The 18,507-nt window shown below is 38.5% G+C and overlaps 1 protein-coding gene across 2 annotated transcripts in view; it reads right to left on the minus strand.

Annotated features, from left to right (window-relative positions):
* Dhc64C (dynein heavy chain, cytoplasmic) overlaps window positions 1-18,507 on the minus strand; it is a 1,460,071-nt gene that overhangs the window by 538,259 nt on the left and 903,305 nt on the right. For both annotated transcript variants that reach the window (XM_090376486.1, XM_090376487.1), the window contains exons 60-61: window positions 3,249-3,314; window positions 3,041-3,128 (exon numbers count right to left, since the gene is read on the minus strand). In XM_090376486.1, coding sequence (XP_090232612.1) covers window positions 3,041-3,128; window positions 3,249-3,314 — 154 coding nt within the window. The remainder of the gene's footprint in view (window positions 1-3,040; window positions 3,129-3,248; window positions 3,315-18,507) is intronic.

Consider the following 18,507-nt stretch of genomic DNA (forward strand, 5'->3'; position numbering starts at 1 on the left):
TTTTGATCAGTTTTGTCTTAATATATGGTGTATTTATATAAGGTAATTGTAAAATAATAAGAGAAGTTTACCTCAAAATAGTACTTAGAACACTTTCATATGATATTCGCCAGAAATTAAAATGGAAAAATCGAAAAACTTACAGTAACAAATAGTTTAAAAAATAATTAATTCAACTTAACTGCTTTCGCTCAGAAATACAAATATTAACCAGCAGAATCTTAAACAGGGGTTATCCCTGTTTAAGAATCTGTTATTCTGATATTCCATGTCAAAGACTTGGAAATTTGGAATCTCCTCTCTTTGATCTTCTCTGGCTTAAAATCTCTCTACCTCATTGTGTCAAATTCATCTGTTTTCTCTACTGTTCTCCCAACTCCACTAATCACTTGGAGCTCTTTGACTTCCTCTCTTTGCAACTTGACTTTCTCCAGTCCAGCTTGCCTAACAGTGAGGTAATTTTCCTTGGTGATTTTAATGATCACAACTACAGCTGGCTTCCGTTTTCTAGTCACACCGACCCAGCAGGTCGAGATGCTGAGGCTTTTGCAATTACTAATGACCTAGCACTAATGATTGTTCATTTACCTACAAGAATACCAGACAATCCTAATCATACAGCGAAAACGCTTGATCTTTTTCTCACAAACAATCCTTCTAAGTACACGGTCGAAGTGAGAGCTCCTTTAGGCACTTCGGATCACAACTTGGTGATCGTCTCTTCTCCAATGGAACTTTTATCTCATGGCTATTCCCAACCTAGTGTTGTTTGGCATTACAAGAATGCAAAATGGGATGACCTGCGAGACTTCTTTTCTTCTTTTCCTTGGTCGGATCACTGTTTCAAAACTTCTGATGTCAACTTTTGCTCAGATCGTGTCAGTGAAATTATTCTTGCAGGAATGGAATCCTTTATCCCACACTCCACTTTAAAATCTCGTCCTTTATCTAAACCTTGGTTTTCCAATAAATGTGCTAAGGCTGTCCAAGAGAAGAATGTTGCATATCGTAATTCGCTTTTTTTCTAATTCTTCAGGGTCATTTTCTGCCTACAACAAAGCTCGCAACAATCGTAAAGCAGTTATTAATCAGTCCAAACTAGAGTTTGAACAGGATAAGAGTAGAAAACTTGCTTCTTGCCCTAATGGTAGCCAAGCATTCTGGTCTCCTGCCAAAGTATTGGCCACAACTTTTGCCCACCTCTGTCCAAACCAGATGGTTCTGTTGTCACTTCAGCCAAGGATAAAGCTGACCTGCTAGCATCCCATTTTTCTTCCAGCTCATGTACAAATGATCTTGGTAAAACACCTCCCACCATTCTCAACACACTCCATTCAATACCTTCTGTGGTCTTCCGTCAAAAGGATATCAGAAGGATTTTGATGAATCTTGATGCTAAGAAAGCTGCAGGTCCTGATGGTATTTCTCCACTTGTTCTCAAAACCTGTGCTCCTGAACTTACTCCTATTCTTTGCCGCCTTTTTTCACTTTCTTATTCCAAAGGTGTTTTTCCTTCTGCTTGGAAATTTGCTCATATCCAGTTATTTCCTAAAAAGGGTGACAAATCCCTCCCATCCAATTATCGTCCCATTGCAATTACTTCTACTCTTTCTAAAGTAATGGAGAAATCAATTAACCGCCAACTCTTAAACTACCTGGAAACCTTCCGTCTGATCAACGATCGCCAGTACGGATTCCGTCAGTGTCGATCCACTGGTGATATTCTGGGTTGTGTTACCCATTTATGGACTAATTCAATGGAAAGGTTCGGTGAAACACAAGTAGTTGCTCTTGACATCTCAAAGGCTTTTGATCGTGTTTGGCATAAAGGTCTTCTAAACAGGCTTCCATCTTATGGTTTGCCAACTGTTTTTAGATTGGTTATCCAGTTTTCTCTCTGATTGCTCACAAAGGGTGATGGTAGATGGCTCTCTGTCTACTAACTTCTCCACTAACGCCGGTGTCCCCCAAGGTTCAGTTCTTTCCCCCACTCTTTTCCTCTTGTATATTAATGACCTTCTTCCATTGACTGGAAATCCTATCCATAGTTTTGCCGATGATAGCACATTGCATTCCACTTTCCATTTTGAGAAACCTTGTCCAGTTCAATCAGCTTCAACCTCTCAAAAATCTGCTACCAATTCCTTAAATGCCGATCTTCAGGTAATTCTGCAGTGGGGCAAAGACAACTTAGTTGATTTCATCCCTTCTAAAACTCAGTCTTGTCTTATATCTCACAAAAAGGATTCTTCTGCTCCTATGCTTATCTTTAGTGACACTCCAATTTCTAGGGAAAATGATATATCTCTTTTGGGGATTACCCTGACTTCTAATCTCTCTTGGCACAAGCACATTACAAATATTGCTTCCTCTGCATCTAAAAAACTTGGTTTTCTCTTTCGCTCTCGGCGTTACTTTTCTTCCAAACAGCTGCTCACTCTGTATAAATCGCAAATCCGCCCTGCCATGGAATATTGTTCCCACATCTGGGGTGGTGCCCCCAAAACCTCTCTCAGGCTTCTTGATTCCATTCAGAAGAGGGCAGTTAGGTTAATTAATGATTCATCTCTAACAGTGTCTCTCCACTCGCTTTCTCATAGCGTACTGTTTCTGCTGCATGCCTCTTCTACAGATACTTCCATGGGCACTGTTCTTCTGAATTGGCTTCTATAATTCCCGCTCTCTCTTTCAAAACAGTCCGAACACGTGCCGCAACCAGCCAACATCCATTTACTGTCCAACTTCAAACCCACAGAACCAACTTTTCATCTTCCTCATTTATTCATTCAACTGCCGTTTTCTGGAACAACCTTCCTTCATATGTATTTCCTGAAAATTACAATCTACAGAAGTTCAAGTCCAATGTCAACAAATATCTTCTTTCGTCTTCTCAACCTCCAACCCAAGCACGGTACTAAGTACTATAGGTTCTAATATCTCTCGTGTTTGGAGTTCACATATTATTGATATCAACATAGAACATATCGAGCATTACAGCTCTGGTTCATACTATCTAATTATATAAGTAAGAATGACATACCTAGCTGTGCATCTATCACTGCAGGTTCAACTTGGGCAAGGTCTACCATAACACTGGACCTTTTTTCTGCAATCACTTCTTCTTGAATCTTAAAAAAAAAAAAAAAAAAAAAAAAGTTAGAAGTGATTTTGAAAAAAAAAAAAAAAAAATATTTAAAATAAATATTTAAATTAAAAATTGAAATAATATAATTTCTTGACACTCTTACCCTGAGGGCAGCTTGAATTTCATGAGATTGCATCTTTTTTTTTTCAGCTTCTTGCTGATCTTTCAGCTGTGAAAAGACAGAGCATTAATATTAACATACATTTTTTTAAGTAACCAGGAAACATCAATATCACAATTGAACAATTACTTTCTCAGTGAAAAGATTAGTGTATTTACCTGTATTATATGATTAGCAGGCATTAAATGTTTCATTACATATTTGAAAAAAAAAAAAAAAAAACACACACACACCTTAAATAATCAGAGCACAGTCGATCCTTTTCGTACTGATTTATGTATAACATCAGGTGTTCAGGAGTAGGATGTGCATGTGGGATAGGGATGGGATTCTGTTCTGCAAAATGAAGAGTACTTTCCCTTACCAAGGAATTAAAAATATAAAACACAAAAGATAAAAGCTTGTTTGTCTGTTTATTTATCGTTGCATCACTATCTCTGATCAAGTGTGCCATTACAACAGGTGAGGGTGCAAAACTGGTCTCAGAAGGGAATTGAATTATGTAGTATCTTTTAGTCACACTCATGGTTGAGAGAGCAAGTGGTTTGTGAAAAGAATGCTATATTCCATTATGTATTTCAGTTTTGAACTGAGGATTATATTGTCCCTGTTGTAACAGAGCTTGAGCTTATGCTTCTCAGAAACAACATTTAAGAAACAATCAAAATTAACTAATATAATTTCAACCTGAATAACATGACCCAGTAGTGGAATCAGTTATGTATTAGAAAGTTAAAGGCACTGATGTGACCGGTTTTGGATCTATTTGCATCACTCACCATACAATAGGTAACCTAGATTAGCAACCTACCTTTGTAGAACAGGCAATAAACATACTGAATCTAAATGAGCAGTTAAGCAGTGTTCTGAAGAAACACTTGCCTCGAGTCACAGGTGACAGACCTTGGGCATAGGGACTTAGAAACATTTAATCCATGGGTCAAACTAAAGCAACTAACTTCATTTTTCAGTGTGAGCCATTTTTGAAAGCTGCTAAAATTACTTTTGCATTGCTTAAAAATCACTGCTTTTGTTTTCTATCTGCTTAAAATTAGTGCATTTATTATTTGTGTTTATCTGTAAAGCAGGTGATATTGTTTCTTACTTGTACTTGCAAATTGCATAAAAACAACCATTCAATTTGGAGAGAATTCTGTCACCACTATTCAGTGTTCAGTGCATTGATATAAGAATACAGTAAACTCAAGATTTTCCGGGATAGATGGTAAAAAATAAATCCCGGATAATCGATAAATACAGAAGTGCCTGACATACGTAAGAGATATGTTCCAGGACTTCCTACTTCATTGAGTTTTACGTTAAGTCGGGAATGACTAATAACATATTGCTACTAAATTATTATTGACAAATCTGAATTCAGCGCGATACTTGTTAATATTTGACCATTTTCATACATCCTTATTATTTGAATTTTCTGATCCAACTCGATCGCTTTCCTTTTGTTGGTAGATTTACTTGTGGCGCTGTCATTTATTCTCTTAGTAGGCACCATGATTACGGTCAAAATGAAAATTTCACTAAAGAACTTTGCAGGGTTTAGGCGAAAACTCACTATTTTCACCCCGCATGAGCTCACATTTTGCTAAAGCACATTTCTTGAGATCACTACCATAAAACAATAAAAACAATTTGCATTTTCCGGTTTATTGGGCATCTAATTATAAACAGGTAGCAAACTCGATCTTATTGCATTTTCAAAATTCCCGATAGCTGGAATTTTGTGGGTTTTTACGTTATTATGGTGAAATGTGTGTCCACTTCACAGAAATCTTCAGTCATATAAAAAAAAAACCCCATAAATGAATTGTAAGAATCGTCTCTTCTTTCCTATTTTGTTGCTTATTGCTCCGTATCTCACTTGTGCAATTTGTGTGTGCCGTGATCATCGTTATTGATTGCTTATTTTATTTATTTAGTTTTTGTTCGTTATAAATTTTTAAATCCTAAAAAAAAAAAAAAAAAAAAAAATTGTGAAATGATTTGAGCGAAATGAAAGAATGTGTGATAGTGTGTTATCGTATTGAAAGAACGTGTGATAGCGCATTTATTGTATTGAAAGAAGTTCATTAATTAAACAAAGGTCCAGCTTGTTTATGTCAAAAGTTTTTTTGGCACCCTCTTGAACTGCCGCCCGTAAGCGATGCTTACCTCACCTACCTAATTGTGGTGGCCATGTGTTCATGTTTAATTTTGAATAATTTGTTGTTGGTCTGTGTCTTCCAAAAGTTTAACCACTGGTCTCTACAGATATGTCAGATATGTTTTACGAGATCGATGTAGGGTAATTGGTAAGATGTAGGTGTTTGGCTGCCTGGTCTGCTGTTTCTTTACCTGCGATGCCACCATGACCTGGAACCAACAGAAGCTCACAGTACGATTTCCATTCTGCAAATGATTTAGGCTAGACTGGATTTATTTTACTATTGGGTTGTGGGGTTGAGAATTTATTACTTATTGAGGACAGTGCACTCATGGAGTCTGTATATATTAAACTACTGGTGTTGAGATGGATATTAATATTGTCTACAGCTAGCTGGATTGCATACAGTTCTTCAGTATAACTGCTACATTCAGTTGGAAGAGATACAGACACTGTGAATGAGGAAAAGACTGCTGCAGCACTGCACGCTGCTAGAAGCATACGCTCCATGCAGTTGTCTAATGTTACAGTTTTCCATGAATTTTTACCCCCTTGTGGGAAACTGGTCACAATAAGTTGAGTTTGTGGACCAGGGCTTCTTTAAGTAGGTTTTAAAAATGTACATTCCAGCAGTGCATCAACTCTTGTAGTCTAATAGCGGTTGATTTTTTTTTGTAGAATGTTGTCCATTCAGGATTGAATAGTAGTGGTTGGTTGGTTGGTTGGTTGGGCGCATTAGCAGCTAAGGCTATAATGTGCCAAAAACGTGGTAAAATAGTAGTGGTTGATTGGGATGATCGGGAAGGCTTTTAATTCTGGCTGCATAGGTGAGGAGTACCATTTTCCTTCTGAGTGGTGGTTCGTTTGCCTCGATAGAAAGACTTTCGATCGGGGATGTTATAAAAGCCCCAAGAACAGTGCAAAGAGCACTGTGCTGTATGGTATTCAGTTTTGTAAGTACCGTTTTTCTAGCTGAGTCGTAGACTATTGCACCAGAGTCTAGATGTGACCTGATGAGAGAATTATACAAATACAGCAGAGTGTATCTATCTGCACCCCTGCTAAGCAGAGATGGCTCTGAGTATATTAAGCTTTTTCAAGCAGAGCGTTCTAAGATAAGTTATATGCATGGAAAAATTGAGTTTTGTATCTAATGTTAAACCTAAAAATCTGATTTTGCTGGCAAAAGGGATTTGTCGGTTTTTTACTTTAAGTTCAGCCTCTGGATGTAATTTGCGTGCTTTTTACAGAAATAAACTGCAATTGTCTTTTGTTCTGACAGGCATTAACCATTTTGTAGGGTCTAACTTATGTCTAACTTATTTATAGAAAGCTGTATCTCAATCATGTTAAATGTTTGGTGAATGGCATGATATGGCAAGATCATTGGCATACATATATATCTCTACAGTTTGGGAATATTTTGCATCATGGCGTTTCTTAATTGCAAAGAGGGTGGCACTAAGGATAGACTTTTGGGGCACCCCTTCTTCTTGGATGAAATATTATGAAAATACATTCTGGTGACGAACTCGAAAGGTTATGCACTTAAGAAAATTCTGAATGAATTGTGGTAATTTTTCTCTCAACCCTAGGGAATAGAGCTCTCACAGAATGCCATACTACCATGTGGTATTGAATGCCTTTTCTATATCTAGAATGACCATTATTAGATGCTCATTTTTAACTGTGAATGTTAGTTTCAGGTTTTACCAAAAGATCCATGTAGGATCTATTTTGTCGGAAACTGTATTGATTGATATTTAACAGCATTTCAATTTCGAGAATCCATTTTAGTCTGCTGTTTGTCTTTTTTCTAGTGTTTTACCCAAACAGCTAGTGAGAGAAACTGGCTGGTAGTTTTCTGTAAGTGATTGATCCTTTCCTGGTTTAGGAAAGGAAGAATTACAGAATAATGATCTGAGGAAGGATAAACACTTTCAAGAATAATCCGGTTGCAGAACACTAGTAATACGCTTAAAGCTGTATTATTTAAATGTTTGTGTAGTAGATTCCGTCCAGTCATGCTATACTGTTTGCTGTTCTGTTCAGAGCTTCTTGGAGTTTAGTTAAGATGAATGGCTGATTAGAAGGGAGATTGGGTAGTGTTGAAATTTATTTTATATTTTTCTGGAGAAGTTTTGATTTTCAGGAAGGAATTGTTGTATGCAGATGCTGATGGTATTTGACTGAAAGTCTCTCCAAGGAAATCGCCTATTTCCTTAGGGGAAGACAGTTCTCGTCCATTTTTAATCAAGACTGGAGCAGTAAAAGGAATGCATCTATTATTTAAGTGTTGGATTTTTTCCATATTAGCTGACTTCTGTTGTCCATCGTGATAGTACTTGCAAATCTTATCCCCGATTATTTTTTGCCTTGCCTTCGGATTTGTCGTGCCCTTGCCTTTTGTTTTTTTTATATGATATGAGGTTGGCAGCTGTGGAAAACCTACAGAACAGATTCCAAGCTTTATTTTTCTCTCTTTTGGCACTGTTACAAGCCTCATTCCACCAGTCTTTTGCATGTCTGTGTTGGCTTGCAGAGGACTGAAGAATTGTTTCCGAAGCTGCTGATTAAATTTGTGTGGTAATGTGCTTAGTGACTTCTTCATCAGTCGTGTTTTAATAAATTGATCATCAAAAGTAACACAGACTGAATATTTTTCCCAATTTGATTTTGTGAACTTCTATTTTACTCTGTATTCTGGACAGTAGGATTGTTTTGTTTGAATTTTACATACAATCGGAAAATGATTGGTGTTATGCAGATCATCTAAGATTGACCACTCCATACTGGGGAACAGTGTGTGAGAACACATTGCCAGATCAATTGCTGAAGTGGATCCTTTCGGTAGATGAACAAAAGTGTGATGGTCAGTATTCAGCAAGATTAGCTGCTGTTGATTCAGTAAGGTCTCAATCAGATGTGCTTTGATCCATATGAGAAGATCCCCACAATGGGTGATGCCCACTGAAGTCTCCAAAGAGATAGAAGGGTGTTGGTACTTGTTCTATAAGATCTTCTACTTCTTTTAGAGTGACTGGACTATTTGGTGGAAAGTATATTGAAACTAGAGTTAGCATTATTCCAAGAGCCACATGCATGGCAATAGTTTCCAAGTTAGTCTACAGAGAGAAAACTCAAGAGGGAATTTTAGAATTAACTAAGATTGTCACCCCTCCATATACAGATTTTGCAGTATTCTTGTTTTTTTCTATGAACTGAAGTTTTTGATTGATTGGAGAGTTACCTGTGGTGTTAAATTGGTTTCTTGTAAACAAACAATCACTGGATTATATCTATTTATCAGGTCATATAAGCCATTAGAATTAGCATGCATGCATCTTCAATGGAACTGTAGATGCATGCATGCATCTACAGTTCCATTGAAGTATTTGCTGCATTACATGGTTTTTGGAGTTTCGTTTGTAACGTTTAGTTTTATGCTTATCTTTTTTGAGAAGATGGGTCACTCCGTATCCATGTCTTCTGCATGAAGATGTAATATAGTTTCATCAGTTTTAGTCTTATTGTCAATAATCATATGTATGGGGGACTGCATCTTGGTCTGGACGTGCTCTGTTGGCACTAATTTGTCTGCTTTTTTAGTATTTGTAGGTATATTGGGTGGAACTGAAATTGGAGTATTACTTCCTTGTTCTTGTAAACTTTGTTTGACAGGTTGCGGCTTAGCATTAAGGCAGACCTGGCCCAACTGGCAAATGAAGTGTTTGGACTGTGATACCAGTCTGAGTAGCTACAGAAAGACTCTGTTGGGTTGCTTGTGCATATGTATGTTTGGGTATAAACTGCATGATGTGCTTTTTGGCTTCCTGGTATATTAATTTGTTTTCTGTTTTGTATTTTTGCATTTTTTTTTCCCAACATTACACAATCAATTTTTTGAATATACCATAAATTACCTTTGCAATTGGGACAGGTATATTCTCTTAAACCACAATTTAGGCATATTATAGTGCCACAGCATGCTATCTGGAAGTATCCATATTTCTGGCACCTATAACACCCGATGGGATTTGGTAGATATGGACATATGACAATAAAGATACTCTGCTTTAACCATTGCAGGTAAGTGCAGGGTAATGAAAGTAAGTATTATGTTCCGTGTAGGCATTAATTCCCCATTTTCGGGATTAATATTCTCTATGTTTTATGAGTCTTTGATCAGCCAACTCTTGCACAATTTCTTCCTCTGAGATGTTAATGAAGTGCCATTCTACTATAACTCCTTTGGAGGTATGCAGAGTGGCATCTGGTGTTATTTTCACAGGTATTCTACCAAAGGTGGTCAGTTTCATGTTTATCGTTTCTACCAGCAGATCTTCAGACTGTAGACATTATACCATCTTTGGTGGTTCTGCAGCATTTTCCAAGCATTTCTGGATTAGAAATGGGGATAATTTGCTCACAGGATAGTCCGACAGTGAACAAGTAAGGAGAAAGGCTGGGCAATCCTGTTGACATGGATTTTTTTTTTTTTTTTTTTTTTTTTTTGTCTTTTATTTTCATAATAGTCATCATCAGGTTGGGGGGTGTGTGTGTGGGGTGGGGGGTGGGTGTGTGTGTGGGTGTGTTATGGGGGTTTAATGCCGCACAAGCTGTAGGGCTATAGTGCACCTATTCATAGTAGAATGATAAAAAAAATACAAATTTCAGATATAATCACTTCATTTAATATTACAGATCTTTTAGAATTTATGATAGATTCCAATTTTTTTCAAAAAAGAGAAAAATTCATCGATGTTTGGATTGTCACCAATAATGTTTTAATATCTCCGGTTCTTGAAGATTTTTTAGGGAAAGGAGGATGGATGTTCTGTCCTAATGATAGTGAAGGAAGTTAATGAGAATGTGTTTGACTGTTAAATGTGAGGAACAATGTGGACACTGAGGAAGATCCTCTCCTGTAAGTAAATGAAGGTGAATCAGGTGTGTATGTCCTATCCATGCTTGTGGAAGCACTACTACTTCTCTTTGTACTGTTTTGGTGCTAGAGCGCCGAAGCTGTGGATCCTGTTTGGTTTGGTTGGTTTTTTTTTTTTTTTTTTAGGAGCATTAGAAACGAAGGCCATATTGCTCCGGGGGAATATGCGGTGGTGATTCCCTTGACCTTTCTGCATCCTCCGTATTTGATGGTGACGGGCTAGAACCCCGGCCTAATCAAGAAGCGTGTGCTACGCACTGCTGCTCCTTCCCACCTGGCTACGGAGGCGCCCTGTGGATCCTGTTTCAACGGAAAAGGCTTATTGTTGGTTTGGGTGTGCCATAGCTCTTTCCACTGTGCAAAACATGTTGTTTGTGTGATATGATTATAATCAGAGATTGGAATACAAGCAAAGGTTAAATCATAAGGGGATGGATTTTTGGCAGTTTTGTCAACAAGTTCATTCCCCTTTATCCCCGAATGCATTGGGATCCAGCAAAAGGTCACCGATTGATGATGTTTCTCAATTTTTAATAAGAGGCTTCTGATTTGGTTTAACGTAGGATGAACCTTGTAGGAAAAGTTTTGTATTGCTGTAATTGTGCTCAGAGAGTCAGTGTATACTATGTATTTTAAAGATGGGTACAGATTCGGGTTTTTTAAAGCTAATTTTATTGCATAAAGTTCTGCAGCGAAGCTGTTATACTCAGATAGAAAGGCAGAAGAAATGACTGTAGTGGAAAATACTGCTGCTGTTCCAAGGGCTGATTGTGATTTGGAGTCATCAGTATATATGGCTTGCATGGAGTTGTTTCACATTGAGTGACGGTAGGCAATTCTTTCCCCACTTGTGAAGATAAGTATTGCAAGTTAATTGAGGAGGAGGTTTACAAGGTGGGTGAGAGCATTTCATTACTTGTAGCCTGTTGACACTAGGAACATTCCAACTCTGTGTTATTTCAATTACATGTAAGCCTGCTTGTCTTATTTTACCAGGTTTATTTCTATAGCGGTTTTGTAGTGGTAGATTAAAGAGATATGGCTCAATAGAATGCTGACAGAAACTTTGTATTCAGGCTGCATACTTAAGAAGTAGTGTTTTCCTGTGGAGGCAAAGAGGGGGCTCATGTGCTTCAATATATAAACTATGGGTAGGAGATTTCCTGAATGCACCAAGAGCAATATGCAATGCACTATGCTGTATAGGATCCAGCCAACATAGTGTACTCATTCAGGCAGAATCATAGATTGGAGCACCATAATCCAAACGGGATCTGATCAATGCTCTATATAAGAGCAGCAAAGATGTATGGTCTGCTCCCCAAGACAGGGCAGATGAGGAACATACTCAGGGTTCTGAGTATGTTCAGTTTTTTGAGGCAGGAAGTACGCACATTTTTAATGTGCTCAAAGAAATTTAATTTTCTGTCAAGGATTAATCCCAAGAATCTGATATTGTTAGTCACTGGAATGGTAAAGTTTGACATCTGAAGTTCAGGATCTGTATGCATTTTTTGTTGATTACAAAAGTGGATTGCAATGGTTTTCTGCTGAGAGAGACGATAGCCATTGAGTCCTGCCCACCTTTAGACTTTGTTGAAGGATATCTGAAATTGCCATTCGATAGATCTCATATTCTGAAAGTGGCAAGAAATGGAGAGATCATCCGCATAAAGATAGGTCTTAACTGTATTTGGAAGTTCTTTTGTGATGGAATCAATTTTAAGGACAAAGAGGGTTGCACTCAGTATAGAACCTTCTGGCACTCCTTCCTGTAAAAATGTCATAGAAAGTGAGTTGTGGTATCGAACGATTCTGGAGAAAGTTCCTGATGAATATAGAAATGTTGCCTCATAGACCAAGAGTATGGAGATCACTGAGAATGCCATGGTGCCAGGTAGTGTCAAATGCCTTCTCTATGTCTATGGAAACCATAACAAGATGTCATTTTTTATGAAGGGATTGTGAATTGCAAACTCGGCCTTGATCATGAGATCAAAGGAGGACCTGTTCTTACGAAAACCATGCTGATTATTACTCATTAGGTGTTGCGTTTCGATGATCCAAACATGTCAATTATGGATAATTTTTTCAAGTAATTTACCGAGGCAAATGGAGAAGGAAATTAGTCGGTAATTGTATGGATTGGTAGGGTCGTTTCAAGGTTTCAAATAGGGAAGAATTGTGGCATGATGCCAAGAGCTGGGATAAATGTTTTCTATAAATATTTGGTTATAGTAGACCAGCAGTATTTGTAAATTTTTGTCACCAAGGTTTTGTAACATAATATAAGATATTCCATCTGGCTCAGTGGCATTGTTGCGTGTTGTTTTAATGGCATGTAAAGTTCAGAATATTGAATAGGCTGGTTATACGGAAGGAAAACTGAGGTTCGAAAGTTGATGGCTCGTTGTTCAGCCTTGGTCTTTATTTTCTAAAAATCTGATAAAAAGTTGATGCAGCTGAAACTTGGGCAAAGTTTTTGCCCAAGGCATTTGCTATGTCCTCAGGGGCAGAGTTCCTGCCCATTCCATGAAAGAATTGGTCAAGGGATCGTTGGAAATTTGCCAGAAATATGCCCGATTTCCTTCCACATTAACCAGGAGTTAGTGTTTCTGTTTATGATAGATGCAAACCAAATCCAAGAATTCTTCTTGGCTTGCCTTTGAATGAGATGTGCTTTTCCTCAGCTACTTGTAGTTGATAAGATTAGTTGTGGTTGGGGATGTACAAAATAAATTCCATGCTTTATTTATTTTTTAACTTCTTTGCTTTTGTGCAGTCTTCATTCGACCAATAGTTAAGGTGTCGTCAGACTGGAACTGGGGATTTGACAATGGAATTGAACATTTAGCTACAGATAGGTGTGAAGTGATGTAATCTGTGGCTTCATATATCGACTGTGTTCATATATACTGCTCATCCAGGGTGACAACTGATTGAAATTTGACCCAGTTGGCTTGAGAACTTCCATTTCCTGCAGGGTTTGGCTAATGGTGGTTGTGCAGTGAGCATATCACAAATAATCAGAAAATGGCCACTGTCCAAGTGATTGTCCATAACAGACCATTCTATGATTGGAAATAGAATCACGGAGTATACTGACAGATTGACTGCAGAAGTTTGTCCAGTTTGCAATTGTATGTGAGTGGGTGCACCAGTATTAAGAACAGTAAGATTTTGTTTATCCAGAAAGGTTTCAATTAGGAGACCATGTGTTTCTAATTTTGTCGATCCCAATAAGGGGTGGTGACCATTGAAATCACCCAAGAGACAGACAGGGAAAGGTAATTGCATTAACAGGTTTTCAAGATCTTGGTTAGAGAAAGTGACTTGGTGGGAGATAGACTGATACTAGTGTTAACGCAACCTGGGTTATTAAATGTATGGCAACAATTTCAATTTCAGTTTGCAAAACAATTTGTTTGGTCGGGATCTTTGAGATGACCAAGATGGCCACGCCCGCACAGGCATAATTTGAAGTATTACGGTCTTCTCGATAGGTGGCATAGTTCTTTTTGTTGCCGTAAATTTTAGGAGTTATATAGGTTTCCCGTAGACAGAAATCAACTGGAGAGCAGCGGTTAATTAAGACTTGAATATAGTCTTAATTAGCCACTGGCAGAGGTGGAAGTGATTCTTGCACTGCTTCTATTGAAACGAGCAGAAGCCTGAAAAACAAGGTGCAGGATATTTCAGAGAGTGCTGGGAGTCATTGCGGTAGAAGTAAACACATGGGTTGTGTTAGGGTAGCTAAGAATAGAAACAGGTGCATGCATACTTGCGTGTACACCAATGCTAGGAGTTTGGTAAATAAATTTGATGAATTTGAGGTATTGCTCAAACATCAAAGGCAGATATTGTTGGGATATCAGAGATGTGGTGTCACACAGATATAAGGAATGCGGAACAGGAATTTGGGAAATACAATGTGTATAGAAAGGACAGACAGGGGAGGAGGGGTTATGCTATTAGTTAAGAAACACATAAAATCCAAGGAAGTGAAGCCAGTCGACATTGATGGACAGGGCAGTGTCGAGTCAGTTTGGTGTGACATAAGCATAGGGAAATCAAAATTGAGAGTAGGAGTGTGCTATAGGCCTAATGACTCTGATGAGTATAATAAGATATTGTACAGGGAAATGGAGTGGGCCAGTAAATCAGAGAGTCTTATAATGGGGGATTTTAATTTCCCAGATATTGACTGGAATTTGTGGGTTGGTCACACGCACACTAGCCAGGCCTTTGTGGATTTATTGGATGATTGTTTTCTACATCAGCATGTTCGTGAGGCAACAATACTCTTGATCTGATTATCAGCAGTGATTCTTCATGCATTAAGAATCTGCAGAAAAATGAACCACTAGGTGGCAGTGATCACAGTGTGTTGAAGGGGGATTTACTCAAGGAGGTAACTACCATCAGAGGTAAAGGGAAGGGTTTTTGTTTTCGTAAAGGCGACTATGATGGTCTGAGACAGTATTTAAATTCTATACAGTGGGACCAACTGATGATGTTACCAACAGCTAACTCAAAATGGGAAGCATTCAAGGAACTAATCTTGGAAGCTACCAGGCTTTACATACCAACTAAGAAATATTGTTCAAGTTTTAGGCCTAAATGGTTGTCAGATGAACTAATGAGACATGTGGCAGAGAAGAAAAATGCATAGGATACATAAAAAAATTAATGGGCGACATGGAAGCCTATGATAGATATAAGTTGGTCTGTAACCAAGTCACAAAGGAGATTAGGCAGGCGAAGGCAGACTACGAAAAATCTTTGGCAAAGGATGCAAAGAAAAACCGAAAACAGTTCTTTACCTATTTAAACTCAAGAAGGAAAGGGATGAATCAGATTGGTCCACTGGATATTGATGGTTCAACAGTTGAGGATCCTGCTCAGGTGGCTAACAATCTAAACGAGTATTTTGCATCTACATTCATGCATGAGGAGTTATTCAGGAAGGAGAATGACGTAGGTAAAGTAAACATTGGCAGTGAGCTAGATGATTTTGTAATAACTGAGAGGAAAGTGGAGGAGAGATTGTTGAGGATAAACATAAAAAAGGCACCTGGGGTGGATGGGATCTATCCAGTTATATTAAAGGAGGCAGCAAAGGAAGTAAGCAAACCTAGCCATAATTATGAGAGCTTCGTTGGACTCGAGGGAGGTACCCATAGACTGGAGATGTGCAAATGTAACCCCAATTCACAAAGGAGGATCAAAGGCTGACACAAGTAATTATAGACCTGTTAGTTTAACTTCTGTTCCAGGAAAATTAATGGAGGCACTGGTTAAAGAAGCACTGCCGGATCATCTAGACAAGAATTCAGTTATAGCTCAGACGCAGCATGGTTTTGTTAAGGGCAGGTCTTGCCTGACCAATTTGATTGGATACTATGATGTAGTCACAAAAGAACTGGATGCAGGGAATAACTCTGATATTATATATTTGGATCTTAGAAAGGCTTTTGATACTGTTGCACATGAAAGACTGCTGCACAAATTGGAGCAGTGTGGCATTGGAGGCAAATTGCTGCTATGGATAAGGGGATGGTTGAGTGGCAGAAGACAGAGAGTGGTAATCAATGGACACTGCTCAACGTGGACTAATGTTATTAGTGGAGTTCCTCAGGGTTCAGTGTTGGGTCCGTTGTTGTTTTCGGTGTTTATGAATGATATTGATGATGGTATATCAGGTTTAATGTCCAAGTTTGCATATGATACAAAGGTTGGCAGGGTTGTTAAGGACACTACTGACGCTATGCTGCTGCAACAGGATCTGGAAAGGTTGAACAGATGGGCTGAGAGGTGGCAAATGAAGTTTAACATTGACAAATGTAAAGTACTACATATGGGAAACAGTAACCCTAGAGCAACGTATCAACTCTGCGGTACTACACTGACAGTGGTGGAGAATGAAAAGGATCTGGGGGTAATTGTGCAGGCAGATATGAAGTTCTCTGAGCTGTGCAGATGAGCTGCAAGAGTAGCTCATGGTGTCTTGTCAATGATATACAGGAATTTTTCTAGCAGGGATAAGGAGGTGATTATTCCCTTGTATAAGGCAATGGTTAGGCCACATTTTGAGTACTGTATGCAGGTCTGGAGGCCTCATTTCAAGAAGGATGTAGAGCTGCTGGAACGGGTACAGAGAAGGGCAACAAGATTAGTGAATGGAACAAAGGGTTGCTCTTACGAAGAAAGGCTTAAGTTTTGCAAATTACAGAGTCTGGAGACTAGGCACCAGCGAGGTGATCTGATAGAGGTGTATAAGGCTTTGAATGGTTTGAGCATGCTCAATGCCAATGAGATTCTTCATCTTGCTCAGAATAATCACCTCAGAGGGCATAAATTCAAATTGAGGAAGGACGGATGTCGGATAGATGTGCGGAAATTTGCCTTTGGCCAGCGGGTGGCTGGTTGGTGGAACCGACTTCCATCACTTGTTGTTGAAGTTGATAGCCTAAACAAATTTAAGGCTCAACTGGACAGGTATTTCGAACGAACGGAGGGGTGAAATGGGAGTGGTGTGTTTTTTTTTTTTTTGGCTGATGCTGAATAAGCTTGCTTTCTTGCATCATATGCCTCTACTAATGCTAATAATTAAGGTTGCTACGAAATCTGCTACAATTCAATTGTAGAATATAAAGCATTACTGGTGTTTAGTAGAAGAAGCTGTATCTGACAGATTTTTTTTTTTTTTTTATGTGACTGGTGTTTATGGTGGTCAGGCTTTGGTTTTCGTTTTTTGGAGAAGAATGGCCGACCACTGTCCATATCTTCTTCCACATATTTCTCTAACATTGGATCTTCCTGTCTGGATGAGTCAATGGTATCCATGGACGTGTCCTGAATATTCTTTTTTTTTTTTATGTGAGATTCAATTATTCGATGTAGAAGCAATCACTGGGGAAGGAGATGTAGCTGCTACCGTAAGTGCAGTATTACTTGCCTGGTTCAACTGCTTAGGGATATTGGACTGTTGCTGAGAGAGAACAGCCCGAACCCAGTCAGAGATTGAAGTGTTTGAAGGGACTGTAACATCAGTTTTTAGGTGGCCACTGATTGATATTTTTGCTCAATACTGGCGTATGTATGCTTAGTCATACCGGTAGCAATTACTTTCCTTGCTTCTTGAAAACTTACTTTATTTTCAATCTTATATTTCACAATTTACTTTTCAGTTTTCCTTTTTTCGCATGTTCTTGAATAAGCAGGATGGTTGCCTTTACAGTTGGGACAGGCAATTTCTTTTGCTGAGCAATCACTGAGTGTGAGCAGAGGACCCACAATTGGGGCAAATTTAGTTTCCTCTGCATGCCGTTTGAGAGTGGCCATACTTTCGGCACTTACAACATCTCGATGGTTTAGGGATATAGGGCCTAATGTGGCAAAGCAGATAGCCTGCTTTTATCGATGATGGTAGATTTGGCATATTGAAAGTGAGAATAATATTCTTTGTAGGTGTGAGTGTATTTTTCCAGGTGTTTCTGGATAAGAAACGGAGACAGCTTACTGAGAAACTGATCTGCAAGAGAGTGCATTATAAGAATTGCAGGAAAATATGTTGCTGAGAAGTGGTTTTCAACCTCTTGGGTTGCACAGTGTCATGTTTAATATCTAACTCTGGCTGAGAGCTTGTCAGCCCTAGAGGCAGAAACTCATTTTGATCCATGTTTGCTCCCTTTGGCCCTTGGTATATTAGCTTTTCTACCAAGGTTTCCGGCAACACCACGGGGAGGCAGGAGTAGTGCCTGGTGTGACCAAGCGTAAAGTAGTAAGTGTTAGTAATATAAGTAAGAAAATTAAGAAAGATGGTTTTTCTTTCTTGCTCTGTATAAGAACTTTAGTAACAAGAGCTGTTACTAAATAAATAAATTTCTTAAGGATAGGAACTTAAAAGAACTATAAATTGCTTTTAGATAATCGCACTTAAGCACAGAGAAAACGCTCGATCACAATTGCTCAGCAGCCAGGGCACATCACGTTGATCCATAATGGTAGATGATCTCAATGGATCAAGTGGAGGAAAGTTTTCCTTGTCCATTTTATACTCCTTTTAGCCCTGAAGTATGACAATGTATGACAATAATTACACTGAGGAGGATCATTCCCTGACAAAAGGAATA

This window comes from Mastigoproctus giganteus, chromosome 6 (assembly GCF_048544385.1).
Source record: "Mastigoproctus giganteus isolate SK-2022 chromosome 6, ASM4854438v1, whole genome shotgun sequence".
NCBI classification, from domain to species: Eukaryota; Metazoa; Arthropoda; class Arachnida; order Uropygi; family Thelyphonidae; genus Mastigoproctus; species Mastigoproctus giganteus.